The 27405-nt window shown below is 43.8% G+C and overlaps 2 protein-coding genes across 2 annotated transcripts in view; both read left to right on the top strand.

Moving 5' to 3' along the window:
* Positions 1-6443, top strand: part of LOC108940915 (cyclic AMP-responsive element-binding protein 3-like protein 1) — a 36683-nt gene extending 30240 nt beyond the window's left edge. The window contains exons 9-12 of the mRNA XM_029256064.1: positions 3055-3154; positions 3270-3396; positions 4844-5093; positions 6164-6443. Coding sequence (XP_029111897.1) covers positions 3055-3154; positions 3270-3396; positions 4844-5093; positions 6164-6200 — 514 coding nt within the window. The 3' untranslated portion in view covers positions 6201-6443. The remainder of the gene's footprint in view (positions 1-3054; positions 3155-3269; positions 3397-4843; positions 5094-6163) is intronic.
* A 6272-nt stretch (positions 6444-12715) lies between these two features.
* LOC108941080 (diacylglycerol kinase zeta-like) overlaps positions 12716-27405 on the top strand; it is a 131077-nt gene continuing 116387 nt past the window's right edge. The window contains exon 1 of the mRNA XM_029256273.1: positions 12716-13116. Within this exon, the coding sequence (XP_029112106.1) occupies positions 12821-13116 (296 nt within the window). The 5' untranslated portion in view covers positions 12716-12820. The remainder of the gene's footprint in view (positions 13117-27405) is intronic.

Here is a 27405-nt window from a genome sequence, read left to right as displayed (position 1 = left end):
GCTATACTTTTATACGACTGGCAGCGCAGTAGGTTTGTTTACAGCGGCGCCGCTTCGAACACGTCACACGTTGCTCTGCGACGTTACGACGGCTTCAACGTCGCTAGTCGATAAGAATTTTTCAGCTCCGTCATAATCTTACGGCACCGTCATATATGCGGTCAGCCGTTAAGCGAAACATCGTTAAGCAGCGCATGACTGTACGTTGTTAAGGGGGTAAAAGAGTAACCTGACATTGGGTCACTGCACTGTTGTTACCAAGGTTTTGCTGCATTACATCAACATAACATTACAATCGCAGCATAATCAGTTGGCTGAGAACGCGGTGATCCCTGCATGCCGCTGAGCAGAGCTTGCCGATACCACGGTGAAAAGGTGGGCGTGGCCATCAGTTAACTTGGCCCTCGTGGCCCTAGGGAAGCTAAAAGAGTGTGTTGTTGACACAGAAATTCCCAGACGTTGCACCACAAGGGCCCGGCTCACTTAGGACCTCAGCGAGCACTGGAATAATTTATACTGGCACTGGGAAGTGTTTATAAAAGTCCCGGTATTTACTGTATGTAACAGCAGGGGTGCGTTGCAGGGGTACTGGTGCGGACTGCGTGTTTCGGGGGAGGAGCTCTGGTCGGGCCACACGGCTTCTAACTTAGAGCACATTTATAGTTGCGTGCCGTGACACAGCATGTTTTTCCGAGTCCTTCCGAAATTAGTTTTAGCATAAAGACAGGAGCACTTTTAATATGCTGCCCCAGGGGAACCTCGCAATAGCAGGTTGTGGGTGAACCCACCAACGTCGGTCGAGCGGTCCCTCCTACCGCTGCGGCTCGCATTTTTGTGGGTCTGTGCAATGTTTCAGAATCGCCTTGAATTTTTAAGAGGCTTTAGGTAGGAGCACTTGCTGAGCGACATAATGACATCAATTACACACACACAGACACGTTGTCTGAACCGCTTGTCCCATAGGGGGTTGCGGGGAGCCAGAGTCTAACCTGGCAGCACAGGGTGTAAGACTGGAGGGGGAGGGGACACACCCAGGACGGGACGCCAGTCCATTGCAAGGCACCCCAAGTGGGACTCGAAGCCCAGACCCACTAGAGAGCAGGACCCTCTTCAACCCACTGCGCCACTGTGCCCCCCTTAAAATCAATTAGCTACTGAATATTCATATCAAAAAGCAGTCTTGGTGGTAATAATAATAATAATAATAATAATGATAGTAATAATAATAAAAATAATAATAATAAATTAGTTAATCATTATAAAGTTGCTTATTGAACCTTGAACAATAATAAAATGTAGTAATTATTGAGTGACAACAAGAACAACAATGATAATAATAATAATAATGATAAAGATGTACAGAATCCCAAAGTGTTTCTGCACAAATAAGATACACTGACTGCCAATTACACTATTTGTGATGCTGAAGTTTCAAGTTCCTACTGAGGTGCCTTTTGAAATAAAACCAAATCACACAAAAGCAGTGCCATTACTCATCGCTAAATAAACAACTTTACCGCGATTTACTCATTTGTACAGTAGCTTGCTCTCACCCGATCAGTTCAGACTAACACTCGCTCATGGATACTGCAGCTGGAGTGGGATTCAAACCGAGAACCATGAGGTTATGAGGAGATCCCTCCGAACACCATTCTGCTTATGGCCTAATGTTAATCATACACTCGCTTATGGTGTTTTACTAGAGTATGATATTATCTGAATTTGGATAGGATTGGATATTTGAATTGTGCAGGTGTGATATACTGTAGTTCCACATATCACATAAATACAGGACAGTGACAGGAAGGCTGTTCAGGCAGCCAGACGATGACGGCGGCATGACTGGAAGCCGTACGTCCTCTTGTGGTAAAGCCAAGTAACACGTTTCACGCGTTGTGCAGTACCGTTAAAACCGGAGCTTTTTTAAAAATCCAAACAACCACATGTTCGAAAAAATTATCGAGATTGTCGGAGGCACGAGGCGAAGGTGATTTTGCAATCAGTCGTCCTTTAAATCATTTGAAAATTATCTTCACTTAAAGAAAGATTTTTTTTTTTGGTTCGAGTTTATGCGGGTGAGGAATGCTGATTCTTCAGAGCATCGGGCCCAATACGCATATTTATTAGTTTAATTCAATGATGGGGAACGTTTATTTATTAAATTAATTTATTAAATTAAATTATTCATTCCAGTGGTTTGTGGCTATTTGTCAGGTACAGATTTGTATATTGTTCTTATACACTCCTGTGCAGCCTGACAGTGCAATGAATGTAATTTTAATACAAATCACAGAATATGTGCAGATATTCTGAATACTGAGACGATGAAACGATTCATTTAGAACAGAATGATAGAATAATAAAACAGAGAATCTGATGTCATCAACTGCAATTAACAAAAAAAAAATTGTCTCATTTTATATTTGCTCAGATGAAGCTTGTTGGAAAGGACTATTAAATAGCATTTTAAAGACAAGGACACAAAAGAAAAAAGTAGAATTTGCACGAAAGTGCATTTTTAAGACCCGTTAAACGTGAGGTCTGTAAATGGGACTCGTCAGCGCCAGAGGTGACCAACCCTTGTGTGAAGGCCTGCATTCCGGAAGCTTCTAATTACAGTAACTCCTGAATCTCAGACACCAGATGAGCTGATTTGAGGTGATTTACTGTCCAAATAATTGTCTCCAAAAAGAAATTATGCACTGAGATAAAGTAAAAACCACTGCAGTCCTTGAGAACTGCAGTTTACCACCCCTGTGCTAGAAAATGAATTAATAATAATAATAATAATAATAATAATAACTCCATCTATAGAACCCCACTAACTACCATAGGAACACAATAAAATTCATAGTGAGTCCATTACTGGGCACTTGCACACACTCATTCACTCTCTCACAAACACACACACACACACTTTCGTAATTAATGTTCTGAATATCTGAACTTTTACTGAAGGCAGCAGAACAGTGATAGGAAGCGCTGATCACTGTCTGATATATGTGTGTGTGTGTGTGTGTGTGTGTCTCGCCCGCTGGGCTCGCTCTTCCCCAGATCTCTGCTCCAGCAGCTGCAGAAGCTCCAGTCCCTGGTGGCCGGAAAGGTGCCGCGCTCCTGCAAGATGGCCTCCACGCAGACTGGCACCTGTCTTATGGTGTGCACCACCTCCTCATTTCCTGCATGACACTGTCGTTTCCATGGCAACCCATCACCCGACAGGCAGCGGCGCTTTCTTAACTTTTACCGCTGCGTGCCGCTCCCCCGGCCAGGTGGTGGCGCTGTGTTTCGTGTTGGTTCTCGGCTCCCTCATCCCCGGGCTGCACGAGCTGTCTTCCGCCTCCCACACGGTGAGGTCCTCCCCCCTGCCCCCGGCGGACATCTATACGACCAGCCACGGTATGTATTTCACGGCACGTCTCCAATATATGTACATTTGTATCGCTTTATGACATTTTATGCAAACTGACGGCGTCAGGTTTGTACCCTATTCACAGTGATTTTACCCACTTATACACCCGTGTAAATTTTCCTGCGCTAAATCGGTGCTAGTACCTTGCCCTAGGGTACTACAGCAATAGACAGAACTCAAACCAGGGTCCTTCAAGTGCAGGGCGGCAGCTCTAACCGCTACGCCACCTGCTGTTCTTCTCCTACAGTTCTACAGCACTGGCCATATTACTGGGTATCTGGAGAAGCCCTTTTGTTATTTATCCTTCTCCTGTGAATCAGATTAACTTTCTGAACTTTAATTTGCTCATCGTAACATCCATTCGTAACCCTAAAAGTGTTAAAGCTTACAAAGTTTGGAAGCTTTAGTCTAAATCAACGCACTTTGCATTTTTACTACAGTTTCCCTACTTGTATAGCTGCTCATCTATGCTCTTTCTCATTTTCACTCATCCTGTTCGGGGTCATGGGGGTCTGGGGCCTATCCTGGAATCACTGCGGGCAGGGCCGGGGGGCTACATCATAGGTGGGGCACTAGTCCATCATAGGGTAGTCTCACACACACATAACGGGTAGCTTCAAGTGTCCAATTCACCTGAGCTGCCTGCTTTTGGACTGTGGGAGGAAACCAGAGCACCTGGAGGAAACACACGCAGACGTGGGGAGGACGCGTGAACTTCAGACAGAATAAGATAGATTCCACCGTACTCCCGAACTGCCCAGGCGCTGTGCCGCAGCAGCGGCGCCACCCTCGCCTGTACACATGCCATGGAAATGCTGACTAAGAGAGGCATTCTGGGTGTATTGGGTGCAGAATTGCGGTTTGTAGACACTGTCCAAAGTAATTTTCTGGTACTTTCTCCACCACTGTCTGCATTGCATTGTCGCAAACCCAAAGGATCATGATTCTGACTCCAAAGTGGTGGAATGATCTCACCCTCTCTCACTCACAGCTGCTGAATCCCTCTTACCAATTAGGATGAGTTTTAAAACATATCTCTTATAGCTACACTTTGCTCCTGCTCATCTATCTGTTCCATAAACCTTACCTTTATTTATTTAGCCGATGCTTTTCTCCTAAGCAACTAACAGTGTTACTCTACCTACAATTATTCTCTCATTTATACAGCTGGGTAATGTTACTGGAGTACTTTAGGGTAAGTACCTTGCTCAAGGGTACTATAGCTGGAGGCAGGTATTAAACCTGTGAGTTTGGGTCCAAAGGCAAGAGCTCCAACCACTACGCTACCAGCCATCCCTGGTACATGGTTATGGTCTGGAATTTCCCAATGTACTATATTCATGAAACGGATAACAAAATGACGCTGCTTTTAAGCAAAGATGAGTTTGCGGAGCGAAACGGCGAGTGATGGGAGTGCCGCGTGTGTCGCCGCAGTTCGCTCCCGCAGCCTGCTCTTCTACGACGAGGGCTCTCCCGACGAGGACGCCTACGGCGGGTTCCTCAAAGTGGAGGAGGACGGCGACTGGGAGGGACCGTCTCGCACCCTCGGCGCCGAGCGGGCGGCTCCGGCGGCCCGCGGGCAGCACGAGACCACCAAGTACCTGGGCAAGGGCCACGCCGACCTGCTGGAGCTGAACAGGACGGAAGCGCACCTCCTCCACGAGAAGGAACAGTTCCACAAAAGGTGAGCGTCACCACTCAAGGTCCCTGGGAAGAGTTTTTTTAACTTTTACATATATTTCAGTTATTATAACAAACATATAATGTCTTCTAACCTTATATATATGTAAGGATAGTATTGCGGAACTACCCTCTGAAGAATTTTAAATTTTAGAATTATTTTGCCTGTTACATCATTTATTATAACCTTCTATATAAATATATATACTTACATGCTTATTTATAAGGACAGTGTAGCTGAAGTGCCCTGTGAATAATTTTTTAAATCTTTAGATGTATTTCAGTTATTATAATAATCACATAATTTATTATACTATATTTAAAGTGCCCAGGGAAGAATTTGTTACACAAGAATTTACATTGTCATAAGTCCATATTTTATTATAAACTTTTTGTATACTTACATAATAAATTATAGTTTATAATAGTTTGTCATATTTTCATATCAAGTGTCATATCAATAGAGGGAAAAGCAAATTCCCTTCTAGTAAATTTCACCTGTGTTCTAGAAATGTAAATTGACAGGAGTGTAGAGTTGAACTGTAAGATCAGTATAATAAAAAACATTGTTTGGTTCTGAAACATTGAATTACGATCACCCTGCAAAAGGGCTGTGTCATGGGCAAAAATGCCACTGTACTGAATAACCCTGTTATATGAAAAAAGGGTGTATATTGTCATAGCTTTTACTCTATGGTTGTATGAGGGCTGAGCGTATATGTAAATAATTCAATAGATAATAATCAAATAAATGAATAACAGGGGCAGCTGGTAGCGTAGTAGTTACAGTTGCTGTTTTAGGACCCAGAGGTTGCAGGTTCAAATCCCTCCTCCAGCTATAATAATCTTGAGTAAGTTAGTACTTACCCTAAATTACTCCAGTAAAAAAAAAAATTACCAAGCTGTATAAATGGGCAAATAGCTTAACATTGGAAGTCACTTTGGAGAAAAGTCTCAGCTAAACAAATAAATGTAAACATAGGGTCAGTATAATAAATGATATTATCAGAGGCCTTTGATACTGTGACTATCTTACACGCATTATACCGTGTTCCTCCTCCTTATCTCCCACAGAAAAGCCAACCCCAGCGGCAGCACGGAGTATTTTTAGCCCATCAGGCCGGAGCTGCCAAAAACGCGCAGCTTCCCAGTGACTCCTGACCCCAGCGGACGTGTCCAGCACCGCAGCGCCCCCTAGTGTGCAGCCCCCGCCCCCCAGGTTCCTCTGGCCCGCCACCCAGGCGTTCGCCCAGAAGAGGAGAGCAGAGGAGTGGGTGTGGGTGGAGTGAGCATCCAAACCCAGACCCCCCACCCTCCACCCCTGGAGACAACTCCGGGAAAAAAAAAAAAAAAAAAAAAAAAAAAAAAAAAAAAAAAAAAACCCACTTTTTTTGCTTTCCTTCTCGCTTTCGGGGGATGAGAGTCAAGCCGGACAGCGGCGTCTATGGAGACGAGGCCTTGCGGGGTCGAGAGTAAAAGGCGCGACCCATCGGCGCCGTCCGGGGGACAAATGCGGGCGGTGCGTCTGCGCCGAGGAGGGATACGGGGCTACAGGGGAACCGGGGACGAGGCCCAAAGAAACGAAACCTTTGCATTTATTCATTCCTTCATGCTGGACACGGTCGGTCGTACCTTTGCTCTGCAAAACAAGGAGTACGGATCGTTAACAGACGATCCCCAAGATTTTTAAACGATGGTTTTCGGATTCCAGGATTACCTTCCTTTCTGGAAGCGCGCAGTTTACTGCACACACTCTGTCCCGCGGTACGGTACATATTGCAAGGCGCCCGTGTTGCAAGGTCACTGCTTCCCTCCTTCTTAAGCATAACCTCAAACAAGCTTCTCATGCTTTATTCTTACTCATCTTATTTAGAGCAGTTCTGTTTTTTTCCCCCACTCTATGACAGCAAAGGATGAGGACTCAAGCATCTATTACAATTTGGCCTTAAAAAGCTTTTATTCCTAATAACGGCAGAGAGGACAACGGTTTCTTCTGTAAATAGCGATGATGTAATGTTTACATGATCTTGTTATCATAACTGTTACACAGTTTGCCTATTTACCTCTTTTTTTCTGTGTCAAGAAAGTTCTGTATATAAGAAATGATACAAAGAGATGCTTAGAGATTATGATACGGTAAATATTGCCAATACCATATGGTAGGTTTCAGAATAGCAACGCATATCGTCAAAGTACCTAAAGTACTAGTTAAACCTGTCATTGAAACGTTTCACTGAATGCAACATTGTAGTCATGTTTCACACCGCTTCATAATTTCTAGAGACAGGAATAAGAAAATATTATGCACTTCACTGATTGGATGGAAATGCGTGGAATCACTGCGCAGTTAATATCATACGTGCTCATCGACGGTGCGTTTTCAACAGACGTGCCATTTCCGGACCACGTCCGCTAACGTTCGCTTTAGGAACCGCAATCAAAAATATATACTTATTAATGCTCACGTGTACGACTGACCCTGCATATTATTTTGAAATATTTTTGGGGTTTTTTTTGTTTTAAAATCATTTGCAACTCTGGTGCTTTTTTGATGTGTAATGTGTTATTTCCACATATTTATACTAAAATATCCTTATATTGCCATTTCCCAACTGTTTCACTAACACAATAGCAGTCTCAGGACCCATAGGACAAGGCTATTACAGCGTTAACGGGCCAACGGCTGTGTTTATTTCAAATCGGTCAAACCGCTCTTTTAAAAAATAACATTTGCTTTCATTTTCATTTTCACCGCAGGCATTGTTTTGCAAATATTCACACATATTAAATAATTTTTCAGGAGGGGACGAGAATGTCTGCAGCGTAGAAGTAGCCTAGATGTGTGCCTCTGCCTTCCAGATAGCCCCCGTGTTCGGGGAGAGCAGTTGTGTAACCAGGAGGAGGCGGTTTGCGGTGCCACAGGTAGGAGGCTGAGGGGGTGGCGCAAGGGGTGGCCGTCGGGCCGAGATAAAAGAGCGCGGCGGTTGTCTAACTTGGCGCCCGGCCGCCTGGATCCTTGACTTTCAAGCACACCTCTGTGAGCGAAGGCAGCTGCTTCCTGCACCACGCAGCACGCAGCACGCAGCCAGGAGGGAGGTGTGCAAAACTCCTACCAAGTTCGTCCCACGGTGGAGAGAAAAAACACTGCAGATCGTTGCTGTACCTCCAGAAAGAGGCAGAACCTCGTGCGTGCATATACGAGCTCTTCTTGTTTTATTCGTACGTTCGGAAGTCATGGGGCCGTTTCCCTGTTGGACCTACAGCTTTGTCTGAACTTCAGTTAAATACATCTTCCAAGCTTTAAGGCTTACAACTGCACCTTTATAATTCAATTCAATTGCATTAAATTGCATTCAGTTCAACTGCACTAAATTTCATTAAATTCAGTTCCGTCGCATCCAGTTTAATTCAACTGCATTCAGTTCAATTACATTAAATTGCACTCAATTAAATTGCACTCAATTCAATTCAGTTCCATTTCAATTCAGTTCAGTTCAATTTCAATTCAATTAAGTTCAATTCAATTCAATTTTATTTATTTTTATAGAACGCAACGACGTGCAGTATGTCCACAGCCAGTTATCTGATGCCAAACCCATTTGTTTCGCAGTGGACCTTTATCGAAGTACACATAGCAACGCTGGAATCTAACAGCCTCTGCATTTATGCCACCGGTTTGCCTGTGCCACACACTGACCTTCTCTTCTACTTGCCTTTGTACATATGACGAGTAAAACTGCACTGTAAAAAAAGGGGACTTATTTTTGTATCGGAATAATTTTGGTATTCTTTTGCGAACATCTGAAAGTGGCTCTTGATGGCTGGGGTACGGTGATGACTTCGCAAAGGGATGCGCAAACCACGAGTGTGATGCCAAAGTGCCCTTTTCCTGGTGTGTAAATAGATCCTCAGTTTGTGTTATAATAGCAAGAACCTGAATAGCAACTTTAAGTGTTTGTGTCCTGTCACTTAGTTACATGTAGCAAGCAATTAAAAAAAGCATCTGCAGTTTGGTGTGTGCTTGACTCCTGCTTCCTCTTCCAGGATGTACACATTTCCATCCGCGCTCGTACCAGTACCGAGACCAGTGCCACACTACACTGTGATGCTGCTTTGTGTAAAGCTCACTTTTTTTGTTGTGTCGCCATTCGACTCATTCATTCCCCAGTTATGCAAACCTCAGTCTGAAAACTCCGTATTCTCACCCACAACAAACTCAACGAAACATTTTTTCATAGATCGATTTCAGCTGCGGGGGGTGGCGCAGTGGTGCAGTGGGTTGGACCGAGTCCTGCTCTCCGGTGGGTCTGGGGTTCGAGTCCCACTTGGGGTGCTTTGCGGCGGACTGGCGTCCCGTCCTGGGTGTGTCCCCTCCCCCTCCGGCCCTACGCCCTGTGTTGCCGGGTAGGCTCCGGTTCCCCGTGACCCCGTATGGGACGAGCGGCTCAGAAAATGCGTGTGTGTGTGATTTCACCTGCAATTCATTTATAGAGTTCGTCAACACTAACACAGCAATGAACAACTGAGCGCACTTGACACAGGGTAGAAAGTGGGATAATGGTAAAAAAGTAGGGTACTGGTTAGCACACATTACCCAAGGAAGCCAGTTGGCAACGGAGGAGAGGAAAACAAAAAAACCCGACCACAAATAAAGGGAGAATTTTTTTTTTTTTTGAAAGATACACACAGCTCAAATTCAGACATATATTTTCCTTCCACAGTAGCAGCCTGACAGCCCACCTGACCACACTGAAGGGTCACAAATGACCACATTACGGGAGCCCACATCTAGCTCTTTATAAGGGTGGATATTATACTGGAATCCTCCTAGGACTCAACCCAATAGCCTTCAAGTTCAAGTTTTTGTCGTTAACTATTGCGCTACCCGCACCCATCAAGGTCTAACAAGAGCCTGTTTCTCCCGGTATTTTCGCCTGGTCTGCAGTCAAACAGCTGCACCCTCCAGCAACCTTTCTTTGTGATTGTTGGACATGTATTATAATAAGAGTCCGTGTTTATAAATTGGCAAAAAGATGCATAATGCATAACGCTTCAGTGCCAGTTTGCCAACTCGCAATTTCAGACACATCCATTCCTCACATGATGGGGTTAACCCGTTCTGAGAAATCACCGCGGTATGCAAGTTCCCATTGACAGGGGGTGACATTTCCATAACATCTGAAGAAACAAATAACTGGATCCTGAACAAAGCAACACCATCAGTTAAATAACAGTGATAACACCACCATGTTTTATAACATTAGCAACAAAATGATTATTCACAGCTTGTCTTTTGGTGTTATATTTTCATTCATTTATTAATTTTATATTCATTGTCAGTAACTCCTTAGCCAGCGCAGAGTCTATCCACGACGCATAGGATGTGAGACAGTACTGCCAGGACAGAGAAATTCTGATAATTCTGCACATTGTTATTTTTTCATATTAAAAATTAACTTTCACAGAATCTCTGCCTGTAACTGTGTTTTTCACTCTGCAAAGCACAGGGACACTATGCAGTTATAGGTTTTGCATGGCATTACTGATAAATGTCCAGTCTCCACTCCTTCCCTTGAGCAAGGTACTTATCCTGAATAACTAAAAAAAAAAAAATTACCCTGCTGTTTAAATGGGTAAATCACTCTGTGTAGCTTAACATTAAAAGTTATTATAAGTAATACAGTTGTAATACTACCTAAGCTGTCTTTCCACTTGTTATATCATATTATATTTACCGTTACGGATGATTGCGATTGGTGGAGACGGTCAGCGTGGTCGGACGCAGGAAGTATAAATAATACTTGGTTTTGTTATAGTGGAAGTACAGTATTTGGATGCTTTGCTAAGTAAAAGTATGGTGTAGTGAATAAGACACCTATCGTGGAAGTGAAATGACAGCACAAGTGAGTAAAAACACCATTCTACTGACCACCCCCACTCCACGAGGGGGGCCATGGGTGAGACCCTCCCTTGGAAGTGTCTCCCTCTCTAAATGCTAAATCAGTGCAGTGCACTTATCATCCCTAGTCAATGGTTTAAATATTGACAGCAGGTGGCGTAGTGGTTAGGGTTGGGTTCATTCTGAAGGTCTGTGGTTCGTTGTAGCACCTTTGATTGAAGCGCTCACTGCGAACGGACACAGTAAGAATACTCTGCGTGAACGTGTAAATCACCGTAAAGCCGACCGCGTAACGTTGCAAGCGGCCTTGAACGTGGTCAAGGCATCGGCTAAATAAATAATAATGAGGAATATATTTCTCTATTGTATTGTATGCAAACACAGCTTGGAGATGGCATTTAGAAAATGAAACCATCAGAAAATGAAACTCGCTTCTTTGCGATAACACACACTGGCCTGGAACGACGAGTCTTTCCAGTTCTGCAGCGCCCGTGACGTGCACTCGGGAGTCAAAAAAGGGAAAACAATCAACGCTTTGCAGCATGTGTCTGTCCTGCGGTCAATACACACCATCAGGCTCTGTGTGTGTGTGAGAAGGAAATGAGCACTGAATTCAGTGAAGCTGTGATACTGTGGAGTTAAGGAGTGTTTATAAGTAATGGAGCGTGAACTGTAACACACCTCCCTGCCTATAACACAGACGGTTAGGTCCCAACCTGTCTGGATGAAGTGTGTGTCTGTTGAGACATCAAAGGTATTCAGTGTGTCGCTTAGGTGCTCTGTGGGGTTTTCTTTCGGGTGTTCGGTTACAGTCTGATGTTATTTTTATATTATTTCATTTTTATTGGTTTCATAAATAGCACAGGGCCACAACAGCATAGGGTAGGGACAGCCACCCAAAAAAAAAATGCAAATACGTCCACATACACAGAGCAAGGGTTAGGGTTAAAGGTAACAATGTATCACAGTTATGATCACGCAGTGCTTTGGAAAAACACCCAGAAGAGTTAGGGGTTATTTTTAATAATTTTCTGAGGTGCTCAGTGAGATTTCACATCTTCCGTGGGGCATTTTTTACTATTTTCTAATGTGTTTGGTTATATTACGTTGAAAGGTGCTATATTAATTTTTTCACTTTTTTTTTTATGAGGTGTTCAGTGAGGTTTTCAGTTATATTGTAAGGTGTTATTTTAATTTTTAAAATTATTTTCTAAAGGTGTTCGGTGAGGTTTCCAGTGTTATTAAAAAGTGTTATTCTTAATTTTAATTTATTTTCCAAGGTGTTCAAAGTGTGTGTGTGTGGGGGGGGGGGGAAATCAGGTCTTTGGTTAGATATTCACTTTTTTTATATTCTAAGGGGTAATTTTTTTTTTTGCCTGCGATGGAGGGGCGTCCCGTTCACAGTGAGCCCCTCCCACCAGTCGAGTGTGATTCCGGGATAGGCTCCGGACCGCCGCGACCCTGACAAGGACAAGCGTTATCTAAGTTTTTATTATATTCTGACATTTTCACTGTGGTCTTTCAGGTGTCTACTGTGGTACTGAGCAATATTCTAAGGTGGCCACGGAGGTTTTAGGGTCTTCCGTGAGGTGTCCAGGTGAGGTCACCTGACGCGCAATGAACGTGGGAGAGTCGCTCGCCGTCCGCTCTCACCCACACACACACTCTCTCTCTCTCTCTCTTACACACACACCCCGCTGTGAGGAGCGTCACGCACGCACGCACGCACGCACGCGTCTCCGCACCCGAACACACACAGCCAGCAAGTTGGAAACGGGAACACACCCGCGTGTGTGTGTCGTTTCTTTATCGGAGTCGCTCGAAAGGCGTCCATGGCCGAGGCTGCGGCGCGCAGCGGGGAGCAACGCCGGGTCTCCGTGCCCGTCCTCGAGCCCGCGCTGCGCGCTCCCCGCGCTCCCCGCTCGCCCTTCTCGCCCCTGTCGCCTCTGTCCCCCCTGTCGCCCCTGTACCCCGCGGACCCGTCCGACGACGACGACGACGAGGCAGCCCGGCGGTGCCGCGCGACGGAGTGGAGCGCCGGGCGCGCGGAGCGGGAGCGCGCGGAGGAGCAGCGGCGGCTGGAGGCGGACTTCGCGAACCTCAACATGAGGAAACAGTTGTCGTACAGGTAAGGCGCGGGCTCCTCCTGTCATGCTGCTCTGCCTCTGTCCTGCCTCCTGCCCTGTACTCTACTCCGTCCGTGTCCTCCTCCTCCTGCTCCTCTGTCCCCTCGCCCCTGGCTGGCGCGCGACGGGCACTGCTAGCGCTCGCGGTGGAGACTCCGCCAACCAGCCAACAAGCCAACCAACCCACCCAACATGTTGATCCGACGGACACCGAGATCACCTGCGTCGCGTCTCAGGTGCGCAGTCCTTCCCGCAGCGCTGGAAGCCGCGTGTCTGACTGCGGCCACAAATGAGTGGAAATTAGGGTCACGTGACTCTCGACACACACACACACACACACACACACACACACACACACACACACACACACTTTCTGTGGATGGGTCACCTGATGCTCCTGAGCCTCTTCCGTGTCGCCAGGCTTCCGCTGGAAACTCACTCTCCTCGTAAATAATTGACTGCGGAGCTGTTTGTGAGAAGCTTCAGGTCAGGCGTGTGTCCCCAGGGCCAGGAGGAGGAGGTGACACTTGAGGGATAAAGTTTATCATCCGTCGCCAGACCCCTCACTCTTTCCATCACCATGGCGTACTGTTGACTGTACGCTACAGCTCGTCATTCACATCACCTTACCGGAAGTGATCATACACCTCGCGAACCATACAGCTCATTTACGTTTATTTATTTAACAAATGCTTTTCTCCGGAGTGACTTCCAGTGAACTCTGTCTGTGTAGTGTTATCAGTCCACACACCTTATTCACCACGGTGACTTACACCGCTAGATACGCTACTTACACTGGCTCACTCATCCATACATCAGTGGAACACACACTCTCTCTGTCCGTCACTCACACACTATGGGGGAACCTCAACAGCATGTCTTTGGAGTGTGGGAGGAAACCAGAGCACCCAAAGACCTACATTGCTAGATACACTACTTACACTGGGTCACTCATCCATACATTAGTGGAACACACACACACTCTCTCTGTCACTCACACACTATGGGGGAGCCTGAACAGCATGTCTTTGGACTGTGGAAGGAAACCAGAGCACCTGGAGGAAACAGACATGGGGAGAACATGCAAAATCTACACAGACTGAGCAGGGATCGAACCCACATCCTCTCGCACCACTCATACCATGCTGTGTGTCTTAGTATTAGTATTATGACTGTTACTTTGTTGGAGCACTTTGTCTTACAACATTCCTGAGATACACAGTATAGGATGAGGTAGTAGGTGTAGGCAAAATAAATAAAGTTATTCTATAAGTGAAAGCACTGATGTTACGTGAACTGCCACTGAAAAATAGAGAAATATAATTTTAGCAGATACTTGATGTCAGGAAAACCATTCTGAGAAGATAAGATATCTGGAGGAAGTATTTTTCTCATTTCTCTTTGCCGCATATTATTCAACTTATGACTAAAATAACAGTTTTTTCCCATATATTTTCCTCTTGCTGCTGAACCTTGATCAAGGTACTTACATTTGTATTCATTTTTTTATGAGATGCTTTTCTCCAAAGCGACTTCCAGTGAACTCTATGGAGTGTTATCAGCCCACACACCTTATTCGGTGACTTACACTGCTAGATACACTACTTACACTGGGTCACCCATCCATACATCAGTGGAACACACACACACTCTCTCTGTCACTCACACACTATGGGTGAACCTGAACAGCATGTCTTTGGAGTGTGGGAGGAAACCAGAGCACCCGCTGGAAACCCACACAGACACGGCAAGAACATTCATACTCCACACAGACGGAGCGGGGATCGAACCCATGCCCTCTCGCACCACCCAGGCACTGTGAGGCAGCAGCACCCCTCACCATACAGCTCATTATAGTTCTCTCACTTTCCCCCTGTCCTGGTGGTCATACTACTGCTCTCGCAGATGAGCTTCTCTGTTGAGCTGACATGTGGCAGCAGACTGACCACGAACCGTCAGACAACACGTAAACAGCATTCGCTAACGGACACATTACATTCACGTCATGTGGTTTTGAAACATTTAGCTGATATACATATTTGGGCTGTTTTCCCTTGACATTGTGGAGTGGGAACTTTTGCTCAATGGTCCAACGGCAGGAGCCTTCGAGAAACCGGCGATTCCCCATTACAGGCCTTTGTGCCCAGCCGAGTAAATCCTGCTCAAGTTATTTTCCATCATAAAAGGCTTTCATTTCTGTATTGATTCTAACTGATTTTACAGTGATTAAAACGTGTTTTCTTTTGATGGATGGGAGCGGCTTTTCGCAGCTAAAAATGGTTCGAAGAGGCAAACGTTTCCTCTTGGCCCACCGATGCGCGCCACTCCATGGTGCTGGCAGTGGGTTCGCGTGTGCGGTGGGATGCGGGCTTACGTAACGGGATGAGAGGAGCCGGCGCGGATCAGGATGTTTGCGTAACGCTGGAAGGGTGCTTAGGAAGAGCTTAGCAGACACGACTCGATGCAGTCGACCTCCGCCGATGCTTCCCCGAAACGGGTCTCCCTTCCTCCCTGAAACAGGTGCGACCAACGCGTGTGCTCCGAATTTCCGGGAGGAAACAAGGTCGTAAAGAACAGCAGCTGTTGAGAAAAACTAACGTCACATCCGAAGGTATCGGTTCCTTGTCCAAAGCAGAGCTCCACTCATTTACATTTAATTATTTGTTTAGCTGACGCTTTTCTCCAAAGTGACTTAAACTCTTAATATACCTACAATTACTTACCCATTTATACAGCTGGGTAATTTTACTGGGGCAAATTTAGGGTAAGTACCTTCCTCAAGGGTGCTACAGCTGGAGGTGGGATTCAAACCCACAACCTTTGGATCCAAAGGCAGTAGCTCTATCCACAAAACTACCAGCTGTCCCTATTTTTTGACTGATTTTTGCTTTTTGGGGTTCAGGCATCCACAAGTACATTTTAGCTGTCTATTAGGGTTTTGCACCTGTCTGATTGCGGGAGATATCGGAAGGACAAAAATGTGCAAACGTCCAGGTTTGAAACGTCCTCATGAATTGCAACCGCTCGGCGTCACGTGAAAGGAAGCGTAGGTTCGAACGGGCTCTGGCGTAAGGAAATTACTCAAAATATGGACGCCGTCTTACTACATTCGGGCGCTTTCTAGCGTCACAACGATTTTGGAAAGAAAGCGTGCGTGACGCAATGTGTGATTTGTCGTACATCGAACTTCCTAATACTTTACCGTAATTTGTTGTCCATCAGATGGGTATCAGACCAGTTCTACCTGTCCTATCCTGAGAATTTCCATTTATGCGTTTATCTGATACTTTTCTCCAAAGTGATCTACATTGTTAAGATGATGTCGCTTCATTATTTTCCCATTTATACAACTGGGAAATTTTCGCTGGAGCAATTTAGAGTAAATGCCTTGCTCAAAGGTATTACAGAAATGGCAGTGTAATGGTTATAGTAGCTGCTATTGAACCCAGAGGTTGTAGGTTTGATTCCCGTTTCTACCTATCGTACCCTGAGCAATAATATTCTTACCTTACAAATTACCCAGCTATATAAGTAGGTGAATACTTGTAAGTTAACACTGTGAGGTGCTATGGAGAAAAGTGTCCGCTAAGGGAATAAATGTAAATGATTCGAACCTGTGACCGTCACATGCCAAGCAGTGGTTCTGTCCACTACACGATCAGCTGCCCCGTCGAACTATTAATTCTAGACGGTTGTAGAGCCGCGTGGAGGAATTACTTTCACGCATTGGATTTGGAGAAAAGCATCAGCTGAATAAGAAGCTGAAAGTGACAGATGAACTAACCTCCAAAGCCAATGCGTGGACGTGAGCAGCTGCCCTGGACACTCGTCTTTGAACGGCGGCTCTTCAGTCGGCGGCTATTTGATGGCAGCGGAGTGCCGTCGGGCCATCGATTGAGCCGCGTGGGCTGGAGACCCTCAAAGGCCCGACGGCGGATGCGACACGCCGCCAACGAAGTCCAGAGCACTGTAAACGCAGAGTACGCATGATGGGGTGGGGGTCCATCTCTGATCTTTCCCTACATGGGCGCTTAACAACAAAGGGGACTCGCATTAAATCAGCACACCTTCCATTTGTACGTTTCCAAACATAGGATCATTACGTTTAAATTTATTCGTTTTGCCGACACTTTGCTCCAGAGCAACTTATAGCGTTGAGGAAATTACGATTATTTACTTATTTATACAGCTGGGTAATTTTACTGGAGCAATTTTTAGGGTAAGTACCTTGCTCAGGGGTACTACAGCTGGGATTTGAACCTGCGACCTTTTCCGGAGGCAGCAGCTCTAACCACTACACCGCCAGCTCATCTTAAATATAAATCCTTTTCATTTAATTAAGTGGCTGAAATATTTCATTTTTTTTCACATGCTTTCTTTTAAGAGGAAGGTATTTGCATCAAATGGGGGCGCGGTGGGTTGGACCGGGTCCTGCTCTCCGGTGGGTCTGGGGTTCGAGTCCCGCTTGGGGTGCCTTGCGGTGGACTGGCGTCCCGTCCTGGGTGTGTCCCCTCCCCCTCCGGCCTTACGCCCTGTGTTGCCGGGTTGGCTCCGGTTCCCCGCGTCCCCGTATGGGACAAGCGGTTCTGAAAATGTATGTGTGTATTTGCATCAAGTGTTTATTGGCTTATTAGGGAATAATTAAATGATAAAGACTGATTTTAATCATTCAGATGGAACGGTTCGATTTGTTGAAACAACATCCGGGCTGTATTGATTGATACAGTGAATACAGTTACCAAGACCATGGTGCTGCATAAAACAACAGAAAGGTACTAAACACAGGACTAGATAAAGTGCACCTGTACGAGACGTGTGCAAAACAGCACAAGACAGTACAATAATTACTAAACAAAAACAATAAACAGTAAAAAACAGAAGATATTACAATATAATAATAAATATTATAGATATAAGCATACTAATTAGAGTTTCTCCTCAAGAGTATTAGCCTTCCTCCTCTTCTTCTCGCCAGTAGCAGGAGACACAGATGGACGTTTCCTAGACACGATGGATGCACAAAACACAACGTAGATACGGGGAGGGATCCAAGAAACGCTGGCAACACAGAACACTGTAGAGCATCGGTTGTAGACACTGACGACCGCATGGCAGACTGGGAGATGCGGATCGCTGCCGCTGCCCAAAATTCGAAGTACGGTTTCTACTGAACGCGATCGCCAGCTCACCGTGGTAAAGTCGAAAAATTGTAAGTTGAACCGTCGTATGTCGAGGAGCATCTGTAGTTTTACTGTCTCAAGATGCATTGGTGATTTCAGACGCCCTTTAATAACCGTTGCGTTTATATGGGTGAATACACACACACACACACACACACACACACACACACACACACACTGAAACCACTTGTCCCTAGCAGGGTCGCGGCAAACCGGAGCCTAACCTTGCAACACAGGGCGTAAGGCTGGAGGGGGAGGGGACGCAACCAGGGCGGGACGCCAGTCCGCCGCAAGGCACCCCAAGCGGGACCGGAACCCCACGCCCGCCCGAGAGCATGACCCGGCCAAACCCGCTCCGCCACCGCACCCCCCACGAATACACTTTAAATGCTTTTTAATAAACACTTAGCCAGGGAAATGTCTAGTTGTAAGAGTGCTGTGATGGTGCACCAGTTCTCCCTGCATCTCCCATTTTAGAAAGGTGTCGCGTCAGCTGTGATTTCTGCCGCCACTAAGAGCCACTTCCCATAACACTTGCAGAGATCCATGCGCATCCAGAAAACACAAATATTGCTTATTGACATTTTCTTCACATTGCCGCCCTACTCCTTCGTAAGGCCGGGTGTTGGTCGCACGCTCTTGCGTTTACTGTATGCGCAATGCTGGTGTGCAAGTGGCTGTCGGTTAATGTACCGTCAGCGTACTGTCAGTGTACCATGCTGCACATTCCTGTGGAGCTGCAGTACCTCTACAGCTATGGCTTCCCATTTATGGGTGTCAGCCTGTCTGTCGAAGGGGTGCTTATCTGACTACAAGTGGTTTGTTTGGGACAGAAGCGAAATGCATTTATAGCTACAGAAAATATGGATATTTAGATGTAAGTCCATAGGGAAATGGAGAATGCCGCAAAGCCATATTATTCCCTCCCACCAGTTTACTTTGTGAAGCAGGCCGAAACAGAAATAGTATCGTTGGGCAAACTAGAGGACAAAAAAACGGAACCCGTGCTTGATCTGACAAATTTGATTAAAATTTTGATGCAAAAAATATTAACATTTTAAATTAATTTAATAATTACTTATTAAATTAATGAGCGACAGGTTAGGCTTGCCTCAGACAGAGAGAGAGAGAGAGAGAGAGGGAGAGAGATGGGCAGCATGGTGGCACAGCAAGTAGCATTGCTGTCTCAAAACACCTGGGTGGTTTGAGAGGACATGGGTTCGATTTCTGCTCAGTCTGTGTGGAGTTTGCATATTCTCTGCATGGGTTTCCTCTAGGTGCTCTGGTTTCCTCATACAGTCTAAAGACATGCTGTTCAGGTTCACCCATAGTGTGTGTGTGAGTGACAAAGAGAGTGTGTGTGTTCCACTGATGTATGGATGAGTGACCCAGTGTAAGTAGTGTATTTAGCAGTGTAAGTCACCTTGGTGAATAAGGAGTGTGGGCTGATAACACTACATAGAGTTCATTGGAAGTCGCTTTGGAGAAAAGCGTCTGCTAAACAAATAAATGCAAATTAAATTAACACTAACCTTTCCATGACAAACTACCTATGAAGCAAAGCCTGTTGCCTATAAGCAACGCAGCTCGCATCCCCACGTGTTTATTTTCAAGGTGGTTTCATCTAAAAAAAAAAAAAAGATGTAAAATCTATTGACTGGTTTTTAGCTACTTCTTTCTGTCTGTGTGAATGTTAATAAATGCCATCTTATGCATTAATTTGGATTAATCAGAATCAAGCACCTCTAATTCAGCTGTCAAAACTTCATATAATAGCCAAGGCCTTCCCCTGCAGTTTAAATGCTGTTATGAAATACAGTCTTGTCAGCACAAAGCCTTTGCATAATGCGGAGAAAAAAAATCACAGTATTTCACATTCCTGAAATTTCTTATATAATTTTAAATGTGGTTAATCTGCTTATGTGCTCAGAGTTGTCTTGAATTTGGAAAAGATGAGGCACAGGTGGAGGACACCCTGAAAAGACCTTCAGTCCATTGCAAGGAACATATTTTTCAAGTCAAAATTTTAGCCTCACTAAGCATGCGTTTGCAGAAAATAAAAGGAATGAAAAAACATTAAAACTCGTCAAGCTACGTAATGTGAGGAGAAACTCGTTGTAACCGGGCGTGCACTGTTTATAGCTTCGGTGCTGCGTCTCGGAGGCCCGAGACCTCTGCTGTCGGAATGCTGTACTTCCCCGAAGGCGAGCTCAGGTGCATAGGTGAGGGAAGTGCTGTGTGACCGGTACCTCTCGTCACAGCCGAAAGTAAACTGCGTATTCAGAGCTCTTTACAAAGTTTAACTCTTTCTCTATGGTCTTCTAGCTTTCCTGCCTGGACTGGTGCAGATGTTCTACCAGTACTCAGTAGCAGGTGCAGTGTTCTTGGCGGTTCTTTGCCAGAACAGTGGGATTTCCACAGGCGGTGTCAGCAGGCTCAGTAAACGAATGATGAAGGCTGGGTCGATCTCGAGCTCTAGGCTGGACTCTGGAGGAAGTGGTACAGAGATGGCCTCTGAGCAAATTCCTATCCATCGTGGACGATAACCGTCACCTTCTGCATACAAGCCTTGGTGAAAGGAGTAGCACCTTCAGAAACAGAGTGGTCCAGATTTGCTGCTCTAAGGAGAGCTAATTTGGGCATGATTTTATGCATTGTAGTGCCCCCCAGAAGTGCTACTGGAAGCAGGTTCAGGAGACAGGTTTTAATCGAATAAATATGTGGTTTTTTTTTTTTTTAACAAGCTTTATTTGATAACTTTATCAATAATACACAACTAAAATAATACATTAAAATCCACAATCAAACAAACTCAACACCATTTTCCTACAGTTGGTCAACAAAGTTACTAAACAACCATTACATAAAATACATTGTCAAGACAAAGTCTTTCCCATAACAATCCCTTTCGGGCTTCAAAAAATATAACTGACCCATGTCTTCCCCACACCAACATACCGAAAAGGACTGTCCCCGAGTAGCAGCTCAACCGAAGTCGTCATCATAATACATGCTTCCTTCAAAACACATTAAATACTTCTAAATTACAACATAAAACTTGATCATACCCCTAAAAACAGACATACACACGAGTAATCATCAGCATAAAAACTCATTCTAGGTGTAAATATTTTCAGTAGCAATTTCGACAAAGGCAGTACAAGACAGTCTGAGAAGGACAACCCAAACACAGGTGTAACGTCATTCCCCACAATGGTTGGGACACCCTTCGCTGGATTCCCCAGAATCCCTCAGCGGAAAACAATGAGACAGCCAATCAGAGCAGAGCACCGAAAGAGCACACAGGACCATGTAGAGGCACAGTCTGTGTCTATCCGGCTTTCTGTGTCTGTCTTTCTTTCTTCCTTGTTTTGTTATTTCTTTCTTTCTCTTTCTTATAACACTAAACCTTTATTGTTGACTCATTCAGAGTGGCCACCTTACCCATTTCCCAGCTGATTCACGTAATACTGTATGTACCATAAAACATCTTAAAACATAATGGAAACTCCATGTTCCATATTTCTTGTCCAAAGTTGTAATGAGAAATAATACATAAAAACATTTACACATATTGATGTATAGATGTTATTTGATTTTTAATTTGGGTGCTAAAAGACTGAGGTCTCGAGCAAATATACAGTACTTGCTGTACATGGTAAAAAAAAAGAAAAAGAAAAAATATCAGGCTTTTAAATTCCAGAAATTTACAGCACGACGTGTCTTCGTAACTGTATGTCCACCAGCACTGGACTTACACTGCACATGGACGCATGAACGCGCTCTTAAGTGTTAACCTTTGGGTGGTGGTACATTTTCATCCGGTAATTATAGTGGAGTGTGTTTCCCAGACCTCCTGGACCAGATTTGCAAGTCTTTCATCTTCATATGATTATATGAGATACTAAGAAGTCAAACAAAGGAACATGATTCATAATTTATCGGGTCCAGTGACTTTAATCCTGGGACATGTGCTGATCCTTTTTAATGTGTTTTTCCGTCGCCCTCCGTGGCAGCAGCACGGTAAAAAGAGAGCAGCTGAAAGCACACAGCCAGTCAAGGTGGCCTGTTTGTGATCAAATCTCATTTTGTTTGTCAGCTCCATCTTGCCTTTCTTCTGTGGAAAATTACAATTATCAACATAAAGTACCTTTACTACATTTTGTTTTACTGGAGTAAAATATCTTACAGCCATAGTTTCAATAACATTAACATAGAGGGAAAAAAAGGGCAAAATGTAGAATTTATAATTTAAGCCAAAACAATCGCTAAAACAGACAGTTATTTTGTAGCTGATGCCTTTTCAAAAGTTGACTTTGGGTTGAATTTATGAAATACATAAATACATACAGAGTTACAGGATAATATACATATGATGGTATTCCGAGATGAATCTTCAACTAGACACAAATTTCAGGATGAAACCAGCTCAAGTTATTACACAGTGAGGGGAATGAATAAGGCGGGAAGCAATAAAGATAGTAACAAAGTGGTGCTATCGGAAGGATAAATTAAGAGCAATAGTACAGTGAGGTAAGCTGAAGAAAATCACACTGTGTACAGAAATGCAGATGCAAAGCAGACAGTGTGGTGCATCTCCGTATGGAAACCATGTTTGCTTTTCCAAATTCCCTCCAATGATGCAAATTCCCACAAAACATCCTTATTATCTAGTGCATTGCATGGTAGTGACGTAATCTGAGTTCCATCCGCTGTTGATTAGCTTGTTCGAAATTAGACTGACCAACACTGGCACTTCATTAATGAAGAGCTCTGAAAAATGACAGAATTGTGAATTATAACAACCGAGAATGAAAAACAGTGATTTAATTGAAATATTGAGATGTTGCAAAGCACTTGGTCTGCTTAGAGGCCACGGTGACAGGCAAGGCTGCATCGACAGCACCTTTAGGACATATGGCCATGTGACAGAGCTATGACGGCACCCATGTGTTGTCTTGGGTCGCTGCCTCAGTGCAGCTATACAGCAAATCTGGACCGAGCAACTCCAACAGCTGCAGGGAGTTATATACTTATAAAGGCCTCCTTTGCTATATTGACAGTGGGCATAAAAATCTTGTGTATATTTCTAGGATGTACAAGCCTTGATTAAAATTTTGTGAAATTATATACAGTGCTGCTTGAAAGTATGGCAACCCCCCGTGTCCCTTATTTTTACCACGAAATGGTTATTTAATGAGAATCAGTGTTTCTCATGTGACATAATAGGTGTGTAATGACCAATATGGTTCATATGTTACTTTAGAGGAAATCATGTGTGTTGTAGAAACACACAAGTAGTGCAGGTGGAAAAATAAGCGAAGCCCAGGTTGCATTGGTTACACCAAGTAGGTAAGTAGAGTCAGGGGTGTAAATCGTAGTCATTCATTTTATAAGTTTATTTTAATATTCTATACAAGAATACTGACCATCCCTATAGGGTTCACATACTTTGAAGCAGCTGTGTTTGTAGGTTAAGGGGGTGCGGTGGCGCAGTGGGTTGGACCACAGTCCTGCTCTTCGGTGGGTCTGGGGTTCAAGTCCCGCTTGGGGTGCCTTGCGACGGACTGGCGTCCCGTCCTGGGTGTGTCCCCTCCCTCTCTCCAGCCTTACGCCCTGTGTTGCCGGGTAGGCTCCGGTTCCCCGTGACCCCGTATGGGACAAGCGGTTCTGAAAATGTGTGTGTGTGTGTGTTTGTAGGTTCTACATGCCATGATTACAATTTTATAAAATTATATCTTCCAGTTTTTAATTTTTTAGCTGAAATGTTTCTCCAAAGAAACACTTTACAAAGTTGGTATGGCAGGCTACATACAAATATTTTCCCTTTTATACAGCAGGGTGATTTACTGTATCAATTCATGGTAAGTACCTTGCTTGGGTGTACTACAGCAGGAGGTGGGATTCAAACCTGGGTCTTCTTGAGTGGTAGGCAGCACCTGTAAGTGAGTGAATTTAAAAAAAAAATCATAAATGATAAGAGAACGTGAGTGAAATTACAGCTCATGATACCAAAATGGAGAGAACACAGATTGTATCTGCTTAGCTCTCAAAAGAAAAATTGCCTTTTTAGCTCAGAAGAGGAAAAAAAACGTATTAGGTGTTAAAGAGAAACTGAAAAATGTAACACAAATAGGTATGTGCAAAAAGCCCTGAAGCAACATGAAGAACCACAAAGTTGAACTTGGTCTTTTAATAGAATTCTCAGTTGAATTTAAATGGCCACATCTGCTGTTTGTTGTTTCGAAGTGCCCACCCCAGGTTATATATATATATATATATATATATATATATATATATATAGACATATAGATACACCATACAGGTGATCCACATTATTAGCAATATGGAAAGTTATTTCTGGTTTTAGATGTTATAGTAAATGTTAGATTGTTTTTTTTTTAAATTAAAGTTAAATTTGTCTTTTTTTTGTTGCATTTTCCATTCTCTTTTGTTAGATTAAGCATACTTTTGGTGTTAGTTTGTATTGTAGGTCAATAAAAAAAATAATAATACTCCACATTCTTGAAATGAGCAAATTTTGGTGAATTTTTGCACCAGATTCCAAGCACCAAATATTAAGGTACCTTTTAGGATCTGATGCGTTCTACGTTTTGGTTCTTTCTAGAACGTTCCGGTGCCTTCTGCATTCTTCCAATGGCTGTAAAGTACCGAACTAAAACTGACACTGTAGAAGAACTAGTGGTATTTTTGTGATCAAAAAACTTTATCTAATCATAAGCAACGCAAAAATAGACATAACTAAGAACTTTTAAAAATTTTGTTGCGTTGTGTTATCTGATAAAAATGTAAGCTTGTGATTCTGTATTACCGATACTCAGTAATCAGAATTTAGGATCATACAGTAGACGGGGAGACAGATAAAGATATACAAGTACAGCATACAGGTGAAAAAGCAGTACGGAAAGTAAAGTTTGCTTCGAGTAATGATTCTGTATAAGTGATATTCAGTGATCAGGATTTAGTGTCATACATACATACATACATAGATGGGGAGGAAGGAGAGAAACTTTATTGATCCTATGTGAAATTTCACACATGATAACTGAAGAAGAAGCCGCGATGAAAATGACAGTAAACTATTTGTCCGTAGTAAGCGTCCATGTGAGTTGTACCATCTACATTTTTCAGGGGATGGACAGAAATATTAGGAAAACGGATGCGGTACCACTAGTCATGATCTGAATTTTGTGAACAGTTGCTATATGAATGTGAAACTAAATTTGCATATAAATTGGTAGTGAGGAAAATGTGTCACCGCAGTAAATTGGGAGTATTGGCACGGCCAGTTTGGAAATATCGTCGATTGGTTTTGCCGGCGACCTAAAAAACCCAGTTTCAACTCCTCATGCATGGGTGCGATACCATGGAGGAGGTTGAGGAGCTTACTGAGGTCAGGGTTCGACGGTAGGAGGGGTGTACAGCATTTCTTCTAACTGATGCCACATTGTCTGGGATTTCAGGGCTTTACATTGAGCTCATGTGACGTGTACTTTGTGTCTTTGTGCATTTTGTATTTTTGAATTATTGTCTCCTTTGCCTTACTGAGTGTCACACAAAGTACGAAATGCACAACACAGCGAGATATTCCTCAGCGAATAAGTGCGGCCTGTTATTGTCCGATAAATCGCAATCATAATAACTGTTTTTCGTGGGTCACCTACTGACAATTGATCCAGACATTTGATAAATTGCCTAATATTGAAAGTGTGGGGTTGAATTTTTTTTTTTTTTTTTTGAGAATTAAATTGCTTTCGGTCTGTAGCCAGTTTTACTAAATATTTAATAACGATCCGTTGCAGTAGAGAAGGAAAACATCCTTTAAGTAATATTTTCCATAGTTCGGCAGGTTCGAACGTAACACTTAAGGAATATAATGATGAAAGCAGTAAAGTAACACATGAGGATGAGACCACCTTCTGCGTGTAATCCTGGTTTTGGAAACGTGCACCATCCAGATGGGGTGGACTCGAGAAGTTTTGAAATCTCGTCTCATTCGAAATCTCGTCTTGGCCGAATGAAAAATTTCAGGCTTATAATGAGCGATTAAGTTGTTCGCTGGGGGAGTCTTTAATGCTGATGACCTGATGTTCAGGAGTCTGGCTTTTGGAGACGGAATGATGTCGGTGCCAAGCTGTGGCATCTGTTTCGTGTTTATATTTGGTTTTTGGAGCGGTAGCCCTCAGTTAGATTCTAACAGGAAATACTATTTTCAGTGGTGGAACAGAAACGAATTTAGAGGTAAGTCGCAGTTTCTAAGAAGATAGATGTTTAAGGCTGTTTGTTTCATGTTTAAAGGTCAAATGTTTGTCTCGGGGGCATTTTGTTGCGACATGTTTCCGATCATACTTGTCTGGCTGATGTAAGGACACCTGCTGCGTTTTTGTAAAACCCCCGGGAACCCGAGCATGAAAAACGCATTGAGTTAAATTTCTTTCTGTTTGGTTGCCCACAGGACAGGCACATTTTAAATTTCATCTTTCTTGTCTCATCAAGTTCCACACCTGTCTGGTTTTGGAACATATCGGAGAGATGAAATCAAGTAAATGTCTAGACTGAAAATACCGCTGTATCGCGTGAAAGGAAGTTTTCTTAGAAAATGCTTTTGGCATAAATAAATCACCTGAAGTAGCACGACGTTGGGGCAATCTTGTTTCATTTTTGACAAATTTGGATGCTTTCTTGCGGGAAAATATTTCCAAAATGAAAACGCGGTAAATGATGTCGCAGTTTCTTTATTATGTTGGTGGTCGTCGTCGCGCATCAAATTTCTTAATATGTTACCTTAATTTATTGCCCACCTGTCCATCAGACAGGTATCGGAACAATTCCACCTGTCCGGCTATTAAAATTTAAATTAATTATTTCGATAACCATCAGTGCAGAGCTCCGCAATACCTTCAAAAAGATGTCAAACTGTAAGAGTCTCATCTGCAGAGATAGCTGGATGCATAAGTCATACTAGCAGTTATGGAACGTGTGGTACCCCATTGACTACTACTCTTCAGAGAGGTTCTTTGGCCTTGCTGGACACTAACCATAGTAATTGAGGACAAGGACTGCATGTAGACTACACCTCCACCTCGCTTG

This window comes from Scleropages formosus, chromosome 11 (genome assembly GCF_900964775.1).
Source record: "Scleropages formosus chromosome 11, fSclFor1.1, whole genome shotgun sequence".
Classification (NCBI taxonomy): Eukaryota; Metazoa; Chordata; class Actinopteri; order Osteoglossiformes; family Osteoglossidae; genus Scleropages; species Scleropages formosus.
The sequence above is the reverse complement of the archived record's forward strand: the minus strand, read 5'-3'. Positions and strand labels throughout refer to the sequence as shown.